We start from the raw sequence: 18640 nt of genomic DNA, 5'->3' as shown, positions 1-18640 counted from the left end.
TGTACGGCAGACAGCTGTAGCCTGCTTAGGGGACTCCTTACTACCTAGTCCCGGCTCACACACGTTGCTGTTGTGCCCCCAAGTCTTGTGTGGGAATAAAGTGGTGACAACTTCTATTCCTCCGGTGTCTGCTGCAGGACCATTAGTATCCATACAACCTCGGGACCAGACCCCGGCCTTGCGCTTAGAACTTGGGAAGGGTTCTCCTCTAACCCTAATCCTTAGTTCTCTTCTTCTCCTCACGTTCCGTACTAATCCTTTCCTTCTTATGGAGAGTCAGGCTTTCAATCGATGTTCCTTTCCTGTGCCAGCGGACCCAGGTCACTGAGGTCGGCTGCAGCACTTCCTTCCTTCATCCCACTCCGGGGATCTCCTTTCACAGACTGACCTCGTCAGACTCCTGTGACTAACTAACTAAAGCCTCACTTCTTCCCGCTCTTTTGGTGCTAAACTAAACTCCACCCGCCTCCCAGCATGCTTTGTGTTCCAAGCAGGTAGCCACCAAAGGGTGCTTTGCTACACTACTATGTTGTGTGGGATGCAGGTGTTGGAGTGTGGTCAGGTGTCTCCACCTTACCTGGATGGTGGGGTACCACACCTCAGGAGGAGCTGCAGTACCTCTGTGGCGACTGAACCCTCAGGGGTGCCACAGAAGCATTTCTCATGATGGGAGTTGTATTCAGCACCCGCTGTGTTCATCATGTGTAAAATAAATTATTTTTAAAAAAATGGCATGGGCTCCTGCATAATAACCAGCAGAGGGAAATCCCACAGCTGAGGGCTAATGTTTATAGTCTGGGAAAGGGGCAAATATCCCAAAATGTTCCCAGGCTATTAATAACAGCTCACAGCTGCTTGCTTAGCCTTTACTAGTTAGTTTGCGGGGGACCCAGAAAAAATGATATATGATGCCCCTATAAGTTTTAACCAGCAAAGGCTAAATAGACAGCTGTGAACTGATATTAATAGCCTAGGAAGGGGCCAGATATATTGGCCCCCTCAAAGGCTAACATCAGCAATCAGCTGACCCAGAAATGGCGCATCCATAAGATGTGACAAATCTGACCCTTTGCGTCTGCTCTTCCCACTAACCCTGGTTCAGTGGCACTGGCAAGTGGGGGTAATAGGGTTGGGGTTGATGTCAGCTATTTTATGGCATGACATCAAGCCCAGGGGTTAGTAATGGAGAGGCATCTATAAGACACCCCCATTACTAACCCCATAGTCATATTGTAAAAAATACACAGCGAGAATTAAAGTCCTTTAATTGAAAGAAAGACACAGATTCATTTATTTGAAATAAACACTCCCCTACCTTCATTTCCCATTTATTACTGTAAAAATAAAAATAATAAAGAAGATATTCCTCACCTGTCTGACGACAATCCATTTGTCCCACAAAAAACACTAGCTCTGTACATCTGGATAGCATGGCTGAGCAGAGGCATGATAGTGGTGGCATGATGTGACTGCTCAGCCATTAATGCAGCTTTAGGCTACTTTCACACTTGCGTCGGTACGGGCCCGTCGCTATGCGTCAGGCCGACGTACCGACGCGAGTTGTGAAAGATTTGCCCCATTGTAATGTCCGGGGAGGAGGGGGCGGAGTTTCGGCCACGCATGCGCTGTCGAAAATGGCGGACACGACGCACAAAAAAACGTTACATGTAACGTTTTCTTGTGCGTCGCGGCTGCCAAAACATGACGCATCCGCCGCACGACGGATGCGACGTGTGGCCATACGTCGCAATGCGTCGCTAATGCAAGTCTATGGAGAAAAAACGCATCCTGCAGGCAACTTTGCAGGATGCGTTTTTTCTCCAAAACAACGCATTGCAACGTACGTCACACAACGCTAGTGTGAAAGTAGCCTTACTGATGAGCGGTAACATCATAGAGGTTACCGCCGATCACTGCCAGCTGTTCCCACGCTCTGTTCAGTGTGATCCGACCTTTGATTTCGGTTAACCTTCATGGAGTCGCTGCTAGCACTGTAAAAATTTTCTCACTGTGCTAACGGTGTCATCATGAAAGTTACCGCAGTTCATAGGCCGGCTCACACTGAACTGAGTGTGGGAACATCTGGCAGTGACCGATGGTAACTTCTATGATGTTACCTTTCATCACTGAAGCTGCGTCCCAAGCTCAGCTCAGTGTGTCCTGGATTAATGCCACCGCTCTACCATGCAATCCTGATGTAGCAGAGCTGGACTTCTTCGTGGGACAAATAGATTGCCATTGGACAGGTGAGGAATATGTTTTTTTATTTTCATTTTTACAGTAATAAATGGGATAAAGAGGACAGGGGAATGTTTATTTCAAATAAAGGAGTCTGTGCCTTCCTTTCAATTAAAGGACTTTATTCTGGCTGTGTATTTTTTACAATATGAACATGTGGTTAGTAATGGGGGTGTCTTATAGATGCCTCTCCATTACTAACCCCTGAGCTTGATGTCAGCCGACAATACAAAGCTGACATCAACCCCAACCCTATTACCCCACTTACTACTGCACCAGGGTAAGTGGGAAGAGTGAGAGGCTAAGGGCCAGATTTGGCGCATCTTATAGATGCGTCATTTATGGGATGACTGAGGGATGATGTTGGTAGTCTGGGAGGGGGCCAATATCCCAATATCCCTGACCCCTTTCCTGTCTACAGTATTAATATCAGCATGGAGCTATCAGTTTAGCCTTTGATGGTTAGAATTTATAGCAGGACCCCAAGTTTTTTTTCTGATGTTCCCCATAAACTAATCAGTAAAGGCTAAGCAAACAGCTGTGCGCTGTTATTAATAGCCTGGGAAACTTTTTCTGATATTGTTCCTTTTCCCAGATTATTAACATCACCTCTTAGCTGTGGGCTTTCCCTCTGCTGGTTATTAAAATTATTTTTTTTTACAAAACCCATAGGAAAACCCTACAAGAAACAGCAGAAAAATACGTCTGAAAAATGCTCAGAAAATAAAATTTAAAAAAACACAAAAGACGCTTCAAGAAAAAAAAATCCAGACTTTCCTAATGAGTCTTGTTTGAAAAACTTGTCAGGTTCGCCTGAGTTTAGAAGACGCTGTGTGCACATAGGCATGGAGCAGAAACTTTACGTTTTTGAGGAGTTTTGAGTTTTTGATCCAGAGAGTTTCTGCTCCAAAAACATTGTAGACAAACTCATTGTGAACACACATTTTGGGTATGTTCACATTGTGTTTTTCCCAGTTATCAAAAGTTTTTCAAGTGAAAATTGCTTCAAGAATCGCTGGCGTTTTTTGGTCTGGAAGTGTTTTTGATACTATTTTGTAAATATTTTCTTGAGCGTTTATTAATGTTTTTCTTGATTTTCTCCTGACAATGTTTTTAGTGGAATATTTATTGTATATAGTTTTAATTGCAACGATTGCTTTCTCCACAGGGTGTCATCATCCACTAGGTTTATCTACTGGAAAAATTCAAGACTCTCAAATGTCTGCATCAGGACACTACGGTAGGAGATTCTGACTCTGTACAGTTCATTACCATATTCTGTGTCCAAAAACATCAAATAAAAAATAACTTTGATTTTTATTTGTTGCTTGCAATAATGTATCCACACATTAAGGAGAATAAATGAGGAAATTGTGCAAAAATGTTGGCAATAATTGTGCCAAAAATGTAGAGCGCGTTGTGTCTGTAACCTTAGTCCTAAGGATCCATGCAATGACTGCTTCTGATCAGATAAGATATTAATGGAGATGAGTGGATCACTTTGCACAATCCCAGTCCATGGTCCAGGTCAGTGTTCTCAGGCCGTGGACAGGAGCAACATGAAATTGCTGAACTTCCCGTTTCCTCTGATGCAGCATTCGTTTCGCCAGCCTTTCATGATGTCATCTGTGTGGCACACAGGTGACATCTCACCAGCCAAGCTAATTATACAGCAAGATTGGATTCTAGGGACCTATGGAAAATTGAACAGCTCCTGTCTACCGCCTGAGAGCATTAGCCTGGACTATGGACTGGGCTCATGCAAAGCGATCCTCTCATCTCTTCTTATTAGCAGCTTTTTGGAAGGTTAACTCAAGCTATGTAATGAATATAGTCTATGGAAGATTTTTTTAATTTACAAGTCAACTTTTTGTTATGAGGTATTCATTGCAACAAAATCTACAAAATGGTGCACACGGTTCCTGAATTTTTTGCAGAGTCATAAAAGGTCTTTATTTTTATCATTAACCTTTTTTGCAACTGATTTTTGCATGCACACCTCTTCTCCATTCAATATGGGGCTACAGAGCCCGGTACTTGGGCTTTCAAAGCCCCACTTAGGATCGCAGGGAGTCCCAGTAGTCAGACCTGTAGTAACCAGCAAGTTATTCCGTAACCCATGGGTAGAGTTATAACTTAATGTTTTGGGAATAAACTTTAAAAAAAGAGAATATTTATGGATAGTCTCTTCCCAACACAATGAGGCAGTTTTACATGAAGGAAGTTCAATGTAGTTTCCAGCTTGAAGGGATGGAGAACTATTAATTACTGACAGGTTTTGGGAGTTATTCCATGCCATTTAACCCTTTCCCGACATATGACGTACAGGTTCGTCATATCTTGTGGGTACTTCCCTTCCCATAAATGGACTTACCAGTATGTCATGGTGATCGTCGTGCAGGAACAGGAGCTCAAATGATAGCCGATCTACGGCTGTTATAGCAAGGGGTCGAGGCCACACCACCTTCGGTTTTTTAACCCTTTAAATGTCACGAACAGAGCATTTAGAAGGCTGCAGATAATTGTCATAAACGTGGGCTGGCAATGGTTAAAGTCCCATAGGTGGACTAACTAAAAAAGTTAAAAAGAAAACTGTAAAAATAAGAAAAAAACAATAAAGAATGAAAAAAAGTAAAAAAATGTTTACAACACCAAAAAAAGTAGATGTATTTGGTATCACTGTGACTGAAACATCCTGATCGATAAAACTGTCTCTTTGTTTAAGCCTTAGGGCTCATACTCACTGGCGATAAAATCGGACGATTGCAATCCGATTTAAAATCGAATTGCACTCTGATCAATGTTAGTCAATGGGTGACATCTCACTTGCAATTTTTTTCCTATCCGAAATCGGATTGAGAAACAAAATCGCAGCATGCTGCGATTTGCTGCGATTTTTGTCAATGCAAGTCAATGGGTGCGATTAAAAAACGGACCATCCGTTTTCCATCCATTTTAAACGGATACATTACCATTCTGTGGCATAGAACACTGTAAATGGTCCTGTAAATGACTGTAGAAAAATAGTTGCTGCGAAAAAAAAAACGGATTGCATACGGATGGAAAACGGATGGAAAGATTAAAAATCGCATAGAAATCGCATGACACTTGCATAGCACTCCTCCCTTTTTTACAGTCCAGAAATTGGACCGTTTTTTTAATCGCAAATGGGTAAGAGCCCTTCCAGAAATTGGACCTTTTTTTAATCGCAAATGGGTATGAGCCCTTACACTGAACACCATAAGAAGCAAAAAAAAGTACCAAAAGCTATGAAAGCTATGTTTTTCCATCATACAGCCAACAAAAAAGTGGTGTAAAACGAGATAAAAAAATCACATGTAAATTGAAATGGTATCTCTGAAGACATAATCTTGTCCCACAAAAAACAAGCCATCACACAGCTCCATCAGCAGATACATAAAAAAGCTATAGGTCTCAGAATAAAGCGATGCAAACACAATTTTTTTTTATATAAAATTGTTTTTATTATGTAACTAGCATCAAAACATTAAAAAAAGATACAAATGAAGTATCGCTGTAATCGTACTGACCCTAAGAATAAAGCTGTCTTATCATTTTACAGACATAAAACAAACAGTTCCTGAATTGCTGGTTTTCGTTCATTCTGCCACACAACAATTGGAATAGAAAACGATCAAATAATGTCATGTGCTGAAAATGGCACAAAAAAATGTCAATTCCTCCCACAGAAAACAAACCCTCACATGACTCTGTCAGAAAAAGAATAAAAAATTATAGCTTTAAAAATTTGGTAATGTAACAAAACTTTATTTTGTAAAAAAGCATCTTTTAGTGTGTGACAGCAACCACCCAATATAAATCTGGTATCGCTGTAATAAAGTCACTTATACTGCATGAAGAATGGAGTAATAAATAAAACTAATTCTTTAACTGCAGTTGATTTGTTCATTCTGCCTCCCAAAGATTGCAGTAAGACTCTGCACTCAGCGCTTACATCAGGGTTTCCGTGTAAATCTCTGATATACAAAGACAAAATTCCTAATGGACAATTCACTGTAATGAGGCAGATGTAGTCATTCTGAACTCCTGTCTGACTTAAGATGCGGCGGTGTCTGTGTCTTTATAGGTGTGCACAAAAGCTCGGTCAACCATAGTTTTGTGCACCTTTGAAAAGCCATACACTGCCAATCACACCAGGCGGAATCCAAAATAACTCTGCTGCCTCATTAGTGAATGGATCCATCTGGGTTTTCATCTGAATCACATATTTCGGAGATGAAGATAGAATCTCAGATGTAATTCCTCAGCATAGACAACCGGATTAATGTGAACTGATTCTAAATGTTCTGTTCCCCAAAATGCTACCAATAACATTCAGCTAAAAAAGCGCAATGACTCTCCCCCAAAAAATAAATCTAGCAAAATATGGGCTCCAAAATTTGAACGCCCCCCTCCCTTTTGAGCCCCCACAGTGTACCTAAACGACATTTAGCGTCCACATGTTTGACATTTCTATAGTGGTGAGGGCCCGCCTAAATTACGGGGTCCATGTCTACAGAAGCATGAGCTGGTACAATGTACTGGCACTACAATGTACCGGCACTACAATGTACCATCACTGCAATGTATCGGCATTACAATGTACTGGCACTACAATGTACTGGCACTACAATGTATGGGCACTAAAATGTATGGACACTACAATGTACGGACAATACAATGTAGTGGCACTACAATGTACTGGCACTAGAATGTACTGGCACTACAATGTATGGGCACTACAATAGCAGTTTTGCAATTTTCACTCAACAACGTCCACTGCTGCTTATTTCTGAAAGACATCCATGGAGTCAAAATCGCCACTACACCTGTAGATAAATTCACATAGGGCACTACAATGTATGGACAATAAAATGTACAGGCACTACAATGTAACGGCACTAGAATGTACTGGCACTAGAATGTACTGGCACTACAATGTATGGGCACTACAATGTACCGGCACTACAATAGCAGTTCTGCAATTTTCACTCAACAACGTCCTCTGCTGCTTATTTCTGGAAGGCATCCATGGAGTCAAAATCGTCACTACACCTGTAGATAAATTCACAGAGGGAGGGATTCAGCTCTTCTGACAATTTTGGACTCTGTATGTAGAGTCTGCAAACTATTCTAGTAAAATCTGTGCTCCAGGAGGCAAATAGCACTCCATCCCTACCGAGACTCTCCATGTGGCTAAGTAGTACTGTACAGCCAAATATGGGATCTTTCCACGTTCAGTACAAATTGTGGGACAAATTTTGGTGCCGTTTTTCCTGTGACAATGTAAAATCTAGGGCTAAACAAATATTTTGTGGTAAAAATGTAATTATTTTTTCTTCAGCTCCCAATGGTAGAAAATTCTGTGACACACCTGTGGTGTCAATATGATCACTTTACCCCTAGATGAATTCAATGAGAGGTGTGTGGCGCCCCTGAGGCTCAGTCGCCACAGAGGTACTGCACCTTCTCCTAAGGTGTGGTGCCCCACCATCCAGGTAAGTTGGAGGCTCCTGACCACGCTCCACCACTCGCACCCCACACAATAGAGTAGTTCAGCATAACCACATTGCGGCTCCTTGCTCAGAGAGAGACAGAGCACCTTTGGTGGTTCCCTGCTTGACCTGAAGCCTGAGCTTCCATAGAAAGGAAAGGACAAGTACAGAACGTAGGAGTAAAAGGGAACACAGAAGACGTGGGTTAGAGGAAGAACCCTGCCTAGAATTTCTAAGCGCAAGGCCAGGGCCCGGTCCCCGAGGTTGTATGAACACTAATGGTTCTGCAGCAGACAGTGGTGGAGTAGTGGGCTGTAAATGCACTACTCCCATCTAAGACTTGAGGGCACAACAGCAATACGGATAGAGAGCTGGGACTTAGGAGTAGAGAGTCCCCGAAGCAGGCTACAGCTGTCTGCCATGCAAGTAGAGTTCTTGGGAACATCTGTCAGGAGGAACTCCAATGTAACACGGTACTGGAGATCTTCACACTTAAAGGTGCTATAGAGGAGACGTTCAGGAAAGGCACATAAGTTGGCGGAGTGTGGAAGGGAGCTTTCCATCTTGCCTGGAGGTTGACTGAGTCCCTGACCCGGAGGACACGGCACAGAAGCGGGCACTACAGACTGTGAGTAAAGCTTTGGAACTACATGCCCTGGTGTCCTCCATTCCTTCCTGCGTCCGTCCACCAGACACTGCTACATCCCCTGCGCCAGACACTACATCACCTAAGTGTCTCCACATCTACACTGCCCTGGGACAATAGCCCTGCCTGTGGAGGGCTATACCATCATTGCTGCACCACACCATCTGTCCCGGAGGATCTGCATGCAGAGTCGGCTTAACAACTCCCTTGCCGAACACCACAGGTGGCGTCACGAACTCTTCATTTAACTCACATCTTTCTATTACTTGGGCGCCCAGGGCCACGGTCCGGGTCACCGCCGCTGTGACACATCCCACTGACACCGGCCCGGTACCGAGTCCCCCACAGCCCTGGGAGGGCGACCCAAGTGTAGTTTGTAAAATGGGGTCACTTATGGGGGGTTCTGCTGTTCTGGCACCTCAGGGGCTCTGCAAGTGTAACATGGCACCTTCAAACCATAAGAGACAAATCTGCACTACAATATGGCGCATCCCTTCTGAGCTTTGCACTGTGCCTCAAAAGTATTTCTCCTTCGCCTCATTGGGGGAAACAGGACAGTGGGACACAGGACAGTGGGTATATGCTACTGCCGTCAGGAGGCTGACACTAAGTGAATGAAAAAAAGGTTAGCTCCTCCTCCGCAGTATACACCCTCGCCTCGATTGCAGGTGGAACCAGTTCTTGCTTAGTGTCCTAGGAGGCACACACGTCTGGTCTTTTTCCAGACTCTCTTTTTTTTTTCCTATGAAGATGAGACAGGGGTGACGGACACTATTGAAAGGGTCCGATCTCCCCAAACCAACAACGGGCGAGCACGTGCGAGTGTCGCCTCCACGTATCCTCTCCCGCAACGTGGGACATGATGGCACGTCTGTTTTTTTCCCAGTCTTTCTTCTTCCTTCCATGAAGATGAGACAGGGGTGACGGACCCTATTGAAAGGGTCCGATCTCCCCAAACCAACAACGGGCGAGCACGTGCGAGTATCGCCTCCAAGTATCCTTTCCCGCAACGTGGGACATGATGCCGGACTTAGCCCTGACCACCCTAAGGTATTGAAACCCTAGGCTGTAAAGAGGCACAAGTTTAGTCCGTGCGGCCCCCACTGCACCACCAATGCTAGACTGCGGTGCTGCAAAGCGGCGGACAGTCTCTCTCCTCATCCCTTGGAGGGAAAGATAGAGCTAGGGTGCCTGCACCGTCCTTGATTTGGATGCAGCTCCCCCCCCTAACCTGAGGATCAGCTGCAGCTCCAGGAGTGAGGCACGGAAGGAGGTGGGCTGGGAGGGCTCCTGAAACCCCCAGGGTCGGCATTCCCCTGGGCAGCAGCACGGTCGGGTGCCAGCATGCGCCCCCACAGCGGTAGCACTCGGCAGCGAATGTCCTGGCAGGCCTCTGTTTTTTGGCCCAGTGTTCAAGCGGGTGCCGTAAATTTAGTCCACGGCTTCTGCCGGCAATAGGCCGCGGGCGGAAGCCCCGCCCCTGTGACGCGGTACTTCAGGCAAACCCGCCCCGTAGCCTCGGGCGGGTGCCAAAAAATTTAGTCCCTGGCTTCAGCCGGCGCTAGGCCTCGGGCAGGAGCTCGGCCCATAGGCCTTCTCTGCCTGCAGGACCGCCCACATGCCGAGGCGCACTTTTTGGAAAAGGGTGCAGTGTGTTCGGCAGGCTGGATGCATAGGTAGGGGCAGGGATAGCTGCTCGCCTGTCTTAGAGAGGTCCTCCACCTCACAGGAGCCTCCGGCCTGCAGGGGCCGGTCTCTCACTAGGTAGACGCAGGGGAAACAAACCCAAACAGCGTCTCCCGGTCCATCCGGTGCCTCGGCATCCGTGAGCTCTGCCTCTCGTTCGCCCAAGCCAGTAGTCGATAACGAGCAGAACTCAGATTACGACTCGGACGAGCCCCTTGTCTTAGTTACTCTGGGTCACCAGGAAACAATGAGGGGGTCATTTAAGCGGGTCAAGCGGCCTCATAGAGTATATGTTGCCCACCCTGGGTTTAATGATACAGGAAATGGCCAGATAGGTGTTTCTTAGGCCAGAGAGCGCTTGAGGAGATACCCGTTGGCCCTTGATCTCCGTAAAAGGCGGGCAGAATTTCTGACGGTAGATCCAACTGTGTCGCGCTTGGCCTCTAAAGCCCTGTTGTCTGTACCTAATGGTTCCTCTATCAAGGATCTCACCAACCGTCTCATAGAGAGCCTGGCTCGCTCAGTGTTTGATGCGTTGGGTTCAGTCTCTCCCTCGTTCGCAGCAACTTGGGTAGTTAAGGCCATGGGCTCTTGGTCTGACTAATTAAACAGAGCCTTGCAGGGTATGGACCTGCCTGCGGAGGTAGCAAATATTGCTAATCAGATTGCATTGGCCGCAGACTACTTGATTAATGCGTCTTTGGATGCGGCTAGCTGCGCAGCGCTCGCTGCTGCAAATGCAATTTCTATTAAGAGGGGCTCTGTGGTTGAGGACTTGGCGTGCAGATTCAGCCTCCAAGAAGTCCTTAACTTCTTTACCTTATCAGAGCGGCCGCCTATTTGGGGGCCACCGGCCATTCTAGGCTGAGCGTGGCTGCATTCGCCTATTTGGTGAAAGGTTGGACCAGCTTATCTCTGACTCCATAGGGTGCAGGAGCAGTTTTCTCCTCAATAAAGGGTTAAACAGCTTTTTCGTCACCTGCTTCAGACACGGTTTCGGTACTTTCGCAACCCCTGGTGGGCTTCAGCAACCAACCCTGCCGTTGCAGGTCGCCCCAACCAGGACAGGGATCATCAAGTCTCATATAGAGCCAACCCATTGGAGAGAATGCGATCCCAACAGCCCAGATCAAGGGGACCTAGGTCCCAAGGATGTTCAGCCAAATGACTCGTGGCAAGTTCTATGGGCGACACCAGTAGAGTTGGCGGTCGCCTACTCTGGTTTCACCATGTCTGGCTATCCGTCGTGCGCGACACATGGGTAAGGGACTGGTACCCTCGGGGTACAAGTTAGACTTTGTCACACAGCCCCCAAGATGATTTTTTTTTTGTTGCTTTTTTGTCCTTCCAAAATGGAATCCTGGGCACAGGTCCTGTTCAAGGCTCCTGCAAAATGGTGGTCATCCCTGTACCGGAAGAAGAAAATTGTCAGGTTTTCTATTCCAACCTGTTCACGGCCCCCGAAAGGGACAGGGATGTCACGCCCATTCTGGACCTTAAGCTTCTGAACAGTTTTGTCAGCATCTGACATTTCCAGATGGAGTTTCTCCGCTCGGTCATAGCTGCTATAGAACAGGGAGAATATTTGACCTCTATAGACATCAGAAATTTCTACGCTTCGCTATCAACGGCCTACACTTACAGCTTTGCAGCTCTCCCCTTCAGGCTACCTACCACTCCCGGAGTGTTCACAGGTGTCAGAGCGGTCGTCATAGCCATCCCGGGGCATAGTCGTCTTGCCTCATTTGGACGACCTCTTGATCAGGGGCCCTTCATATCGAGCATGTGAGGAGAGCGACAACGCTAGATACTCTTGCCCGCTTAGGGTGGTTGGTCAACCTGAAGAAATCATACCCGGTCCCAGCTCAGAGGAGTTCCCTTTTAAGGATGATCTTCGGCACCTCCCGAGGGTTGGTAATCCTCCCTCGAGACAAGGCCCTAGCTCTTCGGCAAAGAGTCCAGATACTTCGCCAGCCAGTCCCTCACACCATTCATCTTTGCATGAGGGTCTTAGGGAAGAGAGTGGCAGCAATGGGAGCAATTCCGTTTGTCCAAACTCCATCCTCGCCCCTGCAACATGCCCTCTTGGCATCATAAGACAAGAACCCGTTCTCACTCGATCACCAGTGCCGGTTGACCAGGCAGGTCCGACAGGCACTTGGATGGAGGACAGTCAGTTCCTCCCATCTTCAGGGGAAACCCTTTCCCCCGGACTATGGGTTGGTGGTCACAACCGACGGCGGTCTCCTCGGCTACGGAGCCGTTTTTTTCACCATCACGCGACCCAGGGATGGTGATCGCCGCAGGGGGCACGCATCCCAATAAACTTGTTAGAGATTCGAGCAATCCGGCTGGCTCAGCAACATTTTTATCAGCCTCTAGCAGGCCGCCCCTTCCGGATTCAATCGGACGCCACGGCCGTGGCTAACATAAATCATCAGGGAAGCACCCGCAGCAGAGCAGCCATGCACGAGGTGAGGCACATCTCTCACTGGGCCGAGAGGAACCACTCGGTGATCTCGGCCATCCACATTCCGGACGTAGAGAGCTGGGCGGCAGACTTCCTCAGCCAGCAGGGTCTTGTGTCCAGGGAATGGTCACTACACCCCGAGATTTTCCGGCAAATATGCCGATGTTGGGGAACGCCGGACGTGGACCTGACGGCCTCCGGTGTAGGCGCCAATGTGTTCGTGTTGGTCGCCTCGGAGCCAGTATTCGCCTCCAATACCTATTTCCCTCGCTGCCGCTACTCCCAAGGATCATCAAGAGCATCAAGGCAGAAGGAGGTTCCAGTGGGGCTACTGGCCCCAGATTGACCTCAGCGGCCGTACTACGCTGTTATGAATGAGTCACCGTAGGAGGCAAAAACAGAAATACTAGCTAAGTCCAGAAAACCAGAGAAGTTGGTAGCTATCGGATTGCAGACCCCTGAACCTATCAACAACAACTAGCAGTAGCCGTGGGGGTTCCTACGGTGCCCTAGTACCCCTCGATCACAGCCGGAGAACTACATAGCCTAAAGACAGAAAGGGTAATCTAAACTGCCCCAGAGCAGACCCCAAAGCAATAGGCAGCCACCTACATATAATGACGGTGAAGCAAGATGAAAAAACACACAGATAAAGATAGGCTGAGCAAATGATGGGGCCCAAGATAACTAGATAGGACAGGATAGAAAAGCTGCTGTCTGTAATCCGCCAAAACCCTATCAAAACAAGAGCCAACAGCTGATAGGGAAAAAAGCACTGAAGATGCTAGGCTTCAAAAGACTATATCAGTACTCAGGTATTTTCTGAAGACAGAGCAAAAAGGAATTCAGCTCACCCCAGCAGAGAATGGCAGAAATCAAGGAAAACAATGCAAAACAAAACCAAAACACAAATGCAAAAAGTAGAGCAGAAAACTTAGCTTTTGAGGAGCAGGAATCACACTGGTCTCCTAGAATCCCTAAGAGAGATCACCAGCAAGGCAGAAGGGTGTCGGCTGCCTTATATCCAGTCAGTAATTCCCGTCACCCAGTCATCATCATCCTGCCCAGGTGCTTGGCAATTAGCCTCACTACCTTCCTTCACCAGAAGAGGGAGTTCATCAGACCTCAATGGTGAAGGGGAAAATGAACTCACATCACTACGCAAACCTGGTGCAGCTACTCGCTGATGTTCCCTGGAAACTGCCAGAGCGCCCAGACCTACCTTCCCAGGTCCCGATCTACCACCCGAACCCAGGGGCCCTGTATTTGACGGCTTAGCCGTTGAATCTTGGGATTCTGACCTAGTCTGGGTTCGGACGCAATGTGGTTACTACAATGGTTAGTGCCCAGAAGCCCGCCTCAGCACATATTTTCCACCACACCTGGAGGATTGTCTTTTCATGGTGTCAGGACCACGGTCGTTTTCCAATGAGATTCTCTATTTCCAACATTTTGGCGTTTTTTTACTAGTCTGGCCTGGACTCGGGTTTAGCTTCAAGTTTCCCTAGGAAACTGATATCTGCCTTATTCGTCCTGTTTCAGTGCAGAATCGCTACCAATCTGCAGGTATAGACCTGCAGCCAGGGGGTATCACACTTGGTACCATCCTATAGGACGCCTCGGGACTCCTGGGACCTTAACCTTGTCCTAAGCATTCTGCATTGAGCTATATTCAAGCCACTACAAGAGGTCTCTTCGACATACCTTCCCTGGAAGGTGGTGTTCCTCGTGGCGATAACTTCAATTAGGTGGGTCCCAGAGCTGGCAGCTCTATCTTGCCGAGCTCCATTCCTGATATCTCACAAGGTGGTTCTTAGGCCAGCCCCCCTTTTCTGCTGAAGGTCGTTTCCTCATTTCTTTTTAGTGAGGATATTGCCTTGTCCTCCTCTTTCCTGGCACCAGTACACCGGGTGGAAAAGGTTCTTCATACGTTAAATCTGGGGACAGCTCCCAAGAGGTACGTGTCATGGACGGCATCCTTTCGTCAGACAGACACGCTGTTCGTGCTCCCCGAGGGTCGCAGGAGGGGACTTGCTGCCTCAAGAGCGGCCATAGCCAGATGGATTCAGCTGAAGATTCAGGAATCCTACCGCACCGGAGGCGCAGCTGTGCCAGCAGAGATCAGAGTGAACTCAATTCGTCCAGTGGGCGCCTCTTGGGCTCTTCGGCACCAGGCATCGACGGAGCAGATATGCAAGGCGGCAACCTGGTCCAGCCAGCACACATTCTCCAAACATTACAAATGTCCATACGCTGGCTTCAGCAGATGCAGCCTAGGTAAAAAGATTCTCCAAGCAGCAGTGGCGCACCTTTACACAGTAGGTGCATGTAGCTTGGATCGGTGAGTCGTCTTGCCACCCAGGGACTGCTTTGGGACGTCCCACTGTCCTGTGTCCCCCAATGAGGTGAAGGAGAAACGTGGATTTTTGTGATAACTCACCGTAATATCCTTTTCTCCGAGATGCTTATTAGGGGACACAGCACCCACCCTGCTAGCCAATTGGCTCCTTTTTGTTTATTAATAGGTATTTATGATACCAGGTTGTTTTTCTAGTCAGGTTGTTACCTGCATTGAGGCTGATTTTGTCTTGTAGATCTCCTACTGCTTTTGCACCGAACTAGTTCCACCTGCCATCGAGGTGAGGGTGTATACTGCGGAGGAGCTAACTTTTTTTTCATTCACTTAGTGTCAGCCTCCTGGCGGCAGTAACATACACCCACTGTCCTGTGTCCCACTGTCCTGTATCCCCCAATGAGCGTCTCGGAGAAAAGGATTTTACAGTGAGTTATCACAAAAATCCATGTTTCCTGATTATATGCATTCCAGAGTTATTACCACATAAAATGACGCTGGTCAAAATTATAAAATGTTGTCTTGTCAGAAAGGTGAAACAGGCTTCAGCGGTAAGAGGTTGATAAACATATTTTCCATTATTAAATTAAAATGTAATTCATTTGACATTTACAAAGGTTCCTGGATACCATCACTAGCCAGACTGAAAAATACTGGATCAATAAATGCATGGAGCGCGGACACTGTGAATTCCTGGCTACAGGTAAGAGAAATCTTTCCACTGTACTTGTTGGTTTAGCTATATAAATATTTTTTATATTTTGTGAAAAAAGATCTAATATTTAAATCCAAGAAAAAGAAAACGACATGTTTTGTACATTATATGACATTTTATTTGTTCATGAGAATAAATAAAATCATTGTTTTATCAGCAGGAGATTATCACTAAAAGACTAGTTGTCTTGTGCCTCCTGGTCCTGCCCTGGCCCCAGCACTAATTAGCAGCTTTCTGGCTATGCACAGTGTACACCGAAAGGTCAGTGGTGTGGGCAAGGTGGAACACAGGTCAGCATTTCAAACTCTACTAGATCGTGACTAGAGAAAACGGCGATTTTATCACAACTGCGGCACCCAGTAAGCTAAAAGATACACTGCTGGAATTAGGGTATTTGCCTCCATATCATGCTGCTGTCAGACTGCATAATAAAAACCTGCTGATAGATCCCCTTTAAATCTGCTACTTTCACTATGCTAGCATGTTGGAATATGTTTGGTGCAACAACTCCATTCTTGTCTATGAGTGTTTATTTGCTAGATTTGTACGCTGTTTATAAATTTAAAACAAAAAAAACTACCAGATGCTCACACAGGGAGAGCATGTGACTGTATTTCCTGTTCTTCCTGTGTCTGTGTATGAGAGAAGCAGCCTGCTGTAGATGATGCACAGATAGAAACACACAGATGATTTATTCCTGATCTATTAAGTATATTGTTACTGATTGTTCCTGAATAAAGAAGTTGTGTTGTCACACGATTGTAGAGTGTCCTGAATAATCCGCTGCCAACAGGTTATGGGCCCAGAATGACAAAGAATCCCAGAGTAACACAGCAACAGAAGCCCAGAGCAAAAGCAGCACAGAACAACAGAGAAGATGTCCACTAGCAGCAATCCTGTCAAGTTCTCAGTGCCAGCCTCACTAACCAGAACTACCAGTCCTGGAAATTCAAGGTGAAAATGCTGCTGATAAGAGAAGGTACGTGGAAATATACTCAGGAACAAGTGCTTCATCCATTACCAGATGATTGGCTACAGAAGGATCAGAAAGCACAAAGCACAATCTCCCTCAGTGTAGATGATAATCAGACTGTGCATATATGCAAGTGTGCAACTGCAAAGGAGATGTGGGATAGTTACAGAAAGTGCATGAAAGATCAAATCTCAGCAATAAGCTTTATCTCATGAGAAAGCTGTATCAGTCGAAGTTAAGTGATGGACAGAATATGCAGGACTATATAAGAAACACCCTGGAGATTGTAGAGCGTCTCAAGGGTATTGGAGAAGAAATTAAAGATTTTCATGTTGCTGCACTTCTATTAAGTGGTCTTCCAGAAAGTTATAACGCTTGTGACTGCACTAGATGCACGGCCAGATGATGATCTGACACTAGAGTATGTTAAAGGCAAACTTGTGGATGAATTCAAGAGAAAAACCCAGCATGTAAGCAGCAGTAATGAATCCAGAGCAGAAACAGCATTAAAGACACAGGATTTCCCTAAATATAAGAGCAATCTAAGAGAAACTCGTAAATGTTTTGTCTGTAAAAAGCCCGGCCACCTTAAAGCAGACTGCAGAATTTAGAAAGCAAGAATGAGTAAGTTTAAAAAACAGAACAGTCATCAAAGTGTTAAAACAGCTGTAAAGGATGATTCTGCATGAGATGAAGCTGCATTTAATGCAAATACAGGCCCATCTGCAAAGCATATATGGTGTATAGATTCTGGTGCAAGCAGTCATATGACAAATAACAAGGATTTCATCACTGACCTTAATGAAAGCAAGTCAAAAAAGGTCATCTTAGCTAATAGTCACTATATGACTTCAGAAAGAGTTGGAGACGGCTACCTTCACTGTCCAGTTTCCTCAGCACGAAGCAGAAAAATCCCAATAAAGGATGTTCTCTATGTTCCTAGCCTTGAAAGCAATCTTCTGTCAGTAAAGAAGCTCACGCAAAAGTGGAATGTAGTTACTTTTAAAGATAACAGCTGCATCATCTCAAAGAAGGGTCACACTCTTGCAGAAGGAAAAATCCAAGATGAACTTTATCAGCTAAAATTCAAAGAAAGAGTGTTCAGTGCTAGACAAGATCTACCTAAGAACTGTATCCATGTATGGCACATATGTCTTGGACACAGATACCCAGAAGCAGTAAGGAAGCTAGCTCAACTTGCAAATGGTATTGAAATCAACCAATGCAGTCAAATGATGAAGTGCACTAGCTGTCTTAAAGGGAAAATGTCCAGAAAATGCTTTCCTAAAATAAGCACCACTAGATCTGCACAGCCTCTGGATCTGATACTTACAGATGTATGTGGTCCAATGAGTGTTCAAACTCCTAGCAAGAAGAGATATTTTCTCACATTTATTGATGACTACTCTAGATATATAGTCGCCTACCTGCTTCACAGTAAGGATGAAGTTCCATAGAAACTTGAAGAATATCTTGCTGCAGTGTTTGACAAATTTGGAAGAATGCCAAAAGCCCTGCGTGCAGATAATGGAACCGAATACAGTTAGTTCCATATACACTCACTGGCCACTTTATTAGGTACACCTGTCCAACTGTGTGTTAAGACTTAATTTCTAATCAGCCAATCACATGGCGGCAACTCAGTGCATTTAGGCATGTAGACATGGTCAAGACAATCTCCTGCAGTTCAAACCGAGCATCAGTATGGGGAAGAAAGGTGATTTGAGTGCCTTTGAACGTGGCATGATTGTTGGTGCCAGAAGGGCTGGTCTGAGTATTTCAGAAACTGCTGATCTACTGGGATTTTCACGCACAACCATCTCTAGGGTTTACAGAGAATGGTCCGAAAAAGAAAAAAAATCCAGTGAGCGGCAGTTCTGTGGCCGGAAATGCCTTGTTGATGCCAGAGGTCAGAGGAGAATGGGCAGACTGGTTCGAGCTGATAGAAAGGCAACAGTGACTCAAATTGCCACCCGTTACAACCAAGGTAGGCAGAAGAGCATCTCTGAACGCACAGTGCGTCGAACTTTGAGGCAGATGGGC

The 18640-nt window shown here is 46.0% G+C and overlaps 1 protein-coding gene across 1 annotated transcript in view; it reads left to right on the top strand.

Moving 5' to 3' along the window:
- The window catches only part of F8 (coagulation factor VIII), a 232157-nt gene that overhangs the window by 129949 nt on the left and 83568 nt on the right, over window positions 1-18640 (top strand). The window contains exons 20-21 of the mRNA XM_073573105.1: window positions 3407-3478; window positions 15527-15612. Coding sequence (XP_073429206.1) covers window positions 3407-3478; window positions 15527-15612 — 158 coding nt within the window. The remainder of the gene's footprint in view (window positions 1-3406; window positions 3479-15526; window positions 15613-18640) is intronic.

Source organism: Dendrobates tinctorius, unplaced genomic scaffold (genome assembly GCF_039654945.1).
Source record: "Dendrobates tinctorius isolate UK_male_01 unplaced genomic scaffold, ASM3965494v1 ptg000034l, whole genome shotgun sequence".
NCBI classification, from domain to species: Eukaryota; Metazoa; Chordata; class Amphibia; order Anura; family Dendrobatidae; genus Dendrobates; species Dendrobates tinctorius.
This window is presented reverse-complemented; position numbering and strand designations above follow the sequence as displayed.